Source organism: Manacus vitellinus, unplaced genomic scaffold (genome assembly GCF_001715985.3).
Source record: "Manacus vitellinus isolate BGI_N305 unplaced genomic scaffold, ASM171598v3 scaffold_4_pilon, whole genome shotgun sequence".
NCBI classification, from domain to species: domain Eukaryota; kingdom Metazoa; phylum Chordata; class Aves; order Passeriformes; family Pipridae; genus Manacus; species Manacus vitellinus.
In genome coordinates this window covers 43,293,362-43,300,001 of record NW_021940604.1, presented here as the reverse complement: position 1 = coordinate 43,300,001, position 6,640 = coordinate 43,293,362, and the positions used below count along the sequence as shown (strand labels likewise).

Sequence of the window (6,640 nt, the reverse complement as noted above, 5' to 3'; positions counted from 1 at the left end):
AATTTGCACTAAAATCAAAATTATTTGTGATAGGTAAATGTGTGGTGTCCCAAAGTGTAAAATTCTTCTTATAAGAGTGACAGAGGACATGTTAGTTGCAGTCCTCACAACTGGAGAAGGCTGATGGCTACTGCAGAAGAAACTAACAGCTATATGACTGTATGGAATTTAATAGCTGTAGAGTTATTACTGTAGAGTTACTACTGAAAAGGTAAGCAATACTAAAAGTAATATTTTGAACTATTTATTTCTATTAGTGCATATTAGATTGAATTTGAAAGTTACCATGGAAAAGAATTTGGTCATTGTTTATCATGAAGTGCTCAAAAGAGCACTTGCTTTCTAAGGCAGGAAGAATATTGAGATCTGTGAAGAATGGGATAAAGACCTTACTGAAAAACTATACTGTTGAATAAATCAGAGGGTTTAATGCATGTCAAGTTCATGTCTCCTCTTATTAGGATATACAAATAGTAGTCAAAAAATCTTGAATTTCCTAGACCAAGAATAAGTGGCAGTATGCCATGTTGATACAAGAGGGAAATCAATGGTTAAAAGGGCAATCAATGTTTCGCTTACTTTAGGAAGCAAAGAGAGAAACAAGAATGTTTAAATATGTTTGAATTCAGATCACAGAATCGTAGAATAGTTTGGATTGGAAGGGGCTTTGAAGATCATCTAGTTCCAGCCCCCCTGTCATGGGCAGGAACAACTTTCACTAGGTCAAGCTTTTCAAAGCCCCATCCAACCTGGCCTTGAACAGTTCCAGGGATGGGGTATCCACAATTTTTTCTGGGGAACCTGTTCCAGTGCCTCACCACCTTCAAGTAAAGAAGTTCTTCCTAATATGTAATCTAAACCTACCCTATAATTAAGGACACATAGTGACAATGTGTCCTTATACTCATCATGGCTAGGCTTCATGAACGAAGATTTGGGAAGGACTCTACCCACACTTGCTACAAGTGCGCTGGTGGCTAAAAAGGCCAATGTGAGATAGACAAGTCCAGTTGCAAAAGGCACAGCGGAAAGACTCCTTAGGTGGTATCGACAAGACACGATTCTTTCTGCGTTATCTTTTCTCCTCCAGAGTGATCCTGCGTGCATTCTCAAAAGAAGCAGCAGCATTATAGATGGTGTGTCTCCAGGCCTCCCAATTGGAGGCCAGAGTAGACCAATGATGATGATCGATATGGCCAAGGCTGAGATGTTGTTTCAGGGAGTCCTTGCATCTCCTCTTCAGGGCTCCTCTCTTGCAGCAGCCAGAGGCAAGTTCACCACAGAGCACGATCTTAGGGAGGCGGTGGTCCTTCATCCCAGAGACAATCTTAGGGTGGTGGTGGTCCTTCATCCTGGAGATGTGTCCTGCCCATCGCAGCTGTGTTCTCAGCAACATGGCCTCAATACTTGTGACTGCTGCCTGCTCTAGAACAGATGTATTGGTCACATAATCTGACCAGTATGTAGTGACTATGTGGAATTATTTGCTAGAGAGCAGTACTGAGTTTATAAAGACAGTCTGCTCAGAAACAGCTTCCATATTCTATATGATACCCAGACCTCATTTGGATGTTTGAACTTAAGAGATCTTAGCTCATGAAGAGCTTATGAAAACCCCTGCCTTTCCTCGCCTTGTCTCCCCTCTTGTTCCCTTCCCAACAAGCTCTGCATAAGAACATTCCTAAGCTGGCTCAAAGTCTGAAAACTGTGCTTTCCATGGAAGTAGATGAAATACACAAATTCTGGAATTCTGAGTTTTGTTAGCATGCTGGAAATGCTGACATAATTGCATGGCAATTCCCTTGCTATTTTTTTTCCTTAACTGTATTGTTTACATACAAGGAGGAATTTTGGATTGGTCATTGCATGAGTAAACCTTTACATCAATTACTACTGAAAAGTTCATATTCAAATTAATGTCATCTTCATAGGGTCTCAAAGTTTGGAAAAATAATACCACCTTGCTGTTTTAGTAACTTGTTACTATGGCTCCTCATATTATCTATTCTCAAGAATCAGAATCAGAAATGAAAAAGCAAGCCACAAACAGAATGACTGCTGTCAACATTCTGTTAGCAAATTTAAGTTATAAATGCAAAATATTAAAGTTTAAGCTGCAACAATGACTTTAATTTTCCAAGTGGTAGTCAGGTTTCCATTATTTTAGCAATGAAATAAAACTGGTCAAATCAGTGTTGTTTATACAGTTCAACGAGGGTGATTAAGTTGTACGAACTTGTTAATAAGTATATAACTAGTAGATATAACTAGCAGATATAACTAGCAGTTCAGTAGATCCATCTCCTGTCATAAAGCTGTTTTTTCATTCATATATGGAAAAGGCTTTAAACTAACATTAGTAACTCTATGTTTTCAAGAAAAATAAGTGCACCAAATTAACGCTTACATTAAATACCATATGATACGTTATTACTGATAGTTGTTTATTCACAAAGCTCACATAACACCAAAATTTAACATGCAACCCTGAATTCTTTCTCTCCTGTGTATATAGGATTTGATAAGCACACACCAGTGAAGTGCTTTGTGGGTGTGCAAGCAGCTCTTTTATACCAACACAGAACTCATAGGTGACATTTACACTGTTCAGCTTACTCAAAGCCAGTGCACTGAGTAAAGATGATTCATACTGACTTTTGCTTTAGGTGGCTAGAAGTAACTACATGAGGAAGCAGGAGAGTAGTAGCAGATAAATAGCAAGAATCATGGGCATGGGGGTCTGAGTGGTGTTTTCTTGACCCTGCCAGTGAGGGGAAATGAGGAGAAGGGCACTAATAGGACAAGTCAATAATTGCTTGCAGAACCTGTGTTGGTGACAGAGATTTGAGCTGTATGACAATGGGACCATGCTTGTAGATCACTGTCTGCTTGAGAGAGGTGAGAGCCACCTCACTAAGCAGGGCAAAGTTATTTTTATTAGTAGGATCACTGATTACATAAGGAAGGCTTTAAACTAAGAAGTAAGGGAGAGGGAGAGAGTAACCAGCAGCCCTGTGAGGGATTGATGGACACAGAGAAAAGCAAAGGGCATAGGGTGGTGTGACAGGAACACACAAAACAATAAGATGGGGCTTAAGAGGGCTCACCTTCTTTGAGTGTCAGCAAAGAAATGTCTACAAAACATCATAATGGAGAAATCCCCCAAACCCCTTCTAGGCAGTCAACATGCTGGGGTGCCTCTCTAAAGTGCCTGCATGCTAACGCATGCAGCACGGGGAAGAAACTTGATAAGTTAGTCTGTGTGCAGCTGCAAGGCTATGATCTTGTTGGGATCACAGAGACATGGTGGAATGGCCCCCATGAATGAAGAGAGACCAGCTCTTTAGGTAGGACTGGATAGGACATCAAGCAAGGGAAGTTCTCCTTTATGTGAAAGAGCGGTTGGAGTGCATGGAGCAATGCCTGGGGATGGACAAGGAACTGAATGAGAGTTCATGGGGGAGGATTCAAGAGAGGACAGGTAAAGGTAACATTATAGAGGGTGTCTGCTACAGGCTGCCTGACCAGGAAGAACAAGTGGATGAGGTAGACAGATAAGAGCAGCCTCACATTCTCATGTGGGAGTTCAACCATTCATATATTTGCTGCAGGGACTATACAGCAGGGCATAAGCAATCCAGGAGGCTCCTGGAGTGCACTGATAACTTCTTCCAAGTCATAAAGGAGTCAACAAAGACCAATAATAAGCAATGCTTTGTTGGACCTCATAGCAATAAGGAGATTGTTGGGAACGTGAAGCTCACGGTAATCTTGGCTGTAGTGACCATGAGATGGTGGAGCTCAGGATCCTGAGGGGAGGGGAAGTGTAAAAAGCAGGCTCACAACCCTGGAGAGTGAATTTTGGCTCTTCAAAGATCTACTTGGAAGAGTCCCATGGGGTACAGCTCTGGAGGGAAAAGGGCCCAAGGAAGTTGGTTAGTATTTAAAGATCATTTCCTCTGAGCTCAAGAAGAGTTCATCCCAGTGAATAGGAAATTAGGCAACAATGCCATGAGGCCCGTGTAGATGAACAAGGAGCTCCTGGTCAAACTCAAATACAAAAAGGAAGCATACAAAGGGTGGAAGCAAGGATGGGTAACCTGGGAGAAATATAGAAACATTGTTCAAGCATACAGGGATGAAGTTAGGAAAGCTAAAGCACAGCTGGAATTGGATCTAGCTACAGATGTCAAAGACAACAAGAATGGCTTCTGTAAGTTCATAGGTGACAAAAGGAAGACTAGGGAAAATGTAGGCCCATTGCTAAATGAGATGGATGACCTGCTGACACAGGACATGGAAAAGGCTGAGTTGCTGAATTCTTTCCTTGACTCAGTTCTTACTAGCAAGACCAGCCTTCAGGAATCCTAGGTTCCAGAAACCAGGGGGAAAGGCTGGACCAAGGAAGATGAACACTTGGTGGGAGAGGATCAACTGGACATATGCTAAGTCAATGGGCCCTAACAGGATGCACACACAGGTACTGACAAGAGTTGATGGATGTCGTGGCAAGGCCACTCTCAATAATCTTTCATTGATCATGGTGACTGGGAGAGGTGCCTGAGGCTGGAGGAAAGCAAATGCCACCTCCATCTTCAAGAGGGGCAGGAAGGAGGTCACACAGAACCACAGGCCCGTCAGCCTTATCCTGATCCCTGGGAAGGTAATGAAGCAGCTACTCCCAGAAACCATTTCCAGGTACTTCAGTGTCAAGAAAATCACTGAGTCATCAGTATGGAATTACCAAAGGGAAATCAGGCCTGACCAACTTGATAAACTTCTATGATAAACTGATTGTCCTGGTAGATGAGTGGAGCAATGGACATTGTTTATCTGGACTTCACTAGCGCCCGTGGCACCACCTCCGGTGAGATCCTCACAAAGGATCTTTGTAGATGCCTGGGCTGGATAGAACCACCGAGAGATGGGCTGGGCACGCACAGACAGGCGGATAGGCGATTTTCCCGCCTTCCCTCCCTTCCGCTGCCAGCCCCAATGGCCGCCCTTCCTCCTCCCCCTCCCCCGGAAGCGGCATGGGGGTTTTCCCCCTCCGAGCAGGAACTCGATGGAGCGCAACTGAAGGTAAGACGAGAGAAGGAAAGCGCCCGGAGCTTCGGGCGGGGTCCGCGCCATGGCGCTGCCGCGGTGGCGAAGGCACCTGCCATGGGCAACGCGGGGCGCAGCGGCGGCACCTCCCGCTCCGGCGACCCCGCCGCGCTCCCGCCCCACCCCTGCCCGCCGCGCCGCCCTCGGCCGCCAGAGGAAGCGGGGACACGGCAGGTCGGGACGGTGGTGCCTGCGGGAGGGGGGTGGAATGAGCGGGGCCGGGGCGGAGCTCGGGGCCGCCGGTTTGAGCGCAGCGCCCGCGGGCTGTGCCCGGCGAGCGGCCGAACCGTCAGCCCGGCGGGGCCGAACGGAGCCCGCGGGGCGAGGGGCCCGAGCGGGGCCAGAAACGTGAGTCAGCACCGCCGCCCGCTGGGGCAGGGCTGCCGGGGCCGTTCCGCGCCGTTCGCGGAGCCCCGCCGGAGCTGGGCGGGACGGCGCTTGTTTTGGAGCACGAAGCTCAGCCCTCTGGCTCTGCCGCGGTCCTAGAGCGGCCCGGAGCAGCGGAAACAGCTGCGGCCGCTCGAAACGGCCGAGCTCGCCCGCGGCCGTTACCGGCCCGCCCCGGCTCGGTCGTGCCTCGGAGCCGCTACGCTGAAGCTCAGGCCTCGGCTCTCGCTGGGGTTTCGGCCTTAAGCATGTTATTGGTCTGCTACACTGCAGCGGTGGCTGCTGGAGGAGTATAGGTATTGGTATGCTTTGTAGGTTAAGCCATGTTTTGCATACTTGGAAAAATACAGCAGCGTGGCTCGAGTCAAAGTCGTTTATTGCTTCTTCGGGTATCAGTAATAACTGTCAATGAATGAGAGACAGGCTTGTTGAGTGCAGATAGACTGTAAAGCTAAAGCAGGCATAAAATGGAAAATGCTGTTTAGTTAAAGAAAAAAAATAAAATGCTGTCTCATGTTTTGGTTTCTGTCTGTTTAGATAATGGAGTCTCATAGCTCTGTCAGCCTTCACAGGAGTAAATCACCAGCTTCTGAAAGTGAAGACGAGATTGAGTTTGTTGGAGTAAGTAGATCTTGTACTGGAAGCACACTGCTTGTTGTAATTAATACATTCTTAGTAGTCCAGTTATACAGGAGGGGGACTTTGTTTACTCTGTTGATGGTGATTACATTTTTATGGAAAGCATTACTCTTGCATTTAAAGATAATTTGATTTGTGAACCTCTGTGTCAGATAACAAGTTGATCTTAAAGATTTATGTGCCCTTTCTTGAAAGAGTATAAGATTATGTCAGTTGGTCCTCTAGAGGTTGGGACTGGAGTATCCCAACAGGTCAGTGGGGAATTACAGTAATCAATTACATATATAAGAAGTCACTGTAGAGGACTTTGGTAATCGTTGCATAGCATTTTGCTACATGAATAGTCCCGCTTAACTTAATGGAATAAAGCAAAACAATGTTAAAAACACTGTACTTGGTTTAGAAGAAGAGGGAGGAAATTACAGGTTAGCGGCCTTAAACAGTCCTCTCAAGGTGTGAAGCACTCTATAGTAGCTACAGTACAACACGTAATCTAATACATTCACGT

General features: G+C 45.8%; 1 protein-coding gene across 7 annotated transcripts in view; it reads left to right on the top strand.

Moving 5' to 3' along the window:
- Window positions 1-4,983: 4,983 nt before the first annotated feature.
- LOC103755354 (E3 SUMO-protein ligase ZNF451) overlaps window positions 4,984-6,640 on the top strand; it is a 38,353-nt gene continuing 36,696 nt past the window's right edge. For 4 of the 7 annotated variants that reach the window (XM_018078127.2, XM_018078121.2, XM_018078122.2 and 1 more), the window contains exons 1-2: window positions 4,984-5,082; window positions 6,031-6,114. In XM_018078127.2, the coding sequence (XP_017933616.2) occupies window positions 4,996-5,082; window positions 6,031-6,114 (171 nt within the window). In that variant the 5' untranslated portion in view covers window positions 4,984-4,995. Of the gene's footprint in view, window positions 5,083-5,405; window positions 5,455-5,641; window positions 5,796-6,030; window positions 6,115-6,640 lie in introns of those variants that run through there. The other 3 variants (XM_018078124.3, XM_018078123.3, XM_018078125.3) reach the window with 3 other exon arrangements.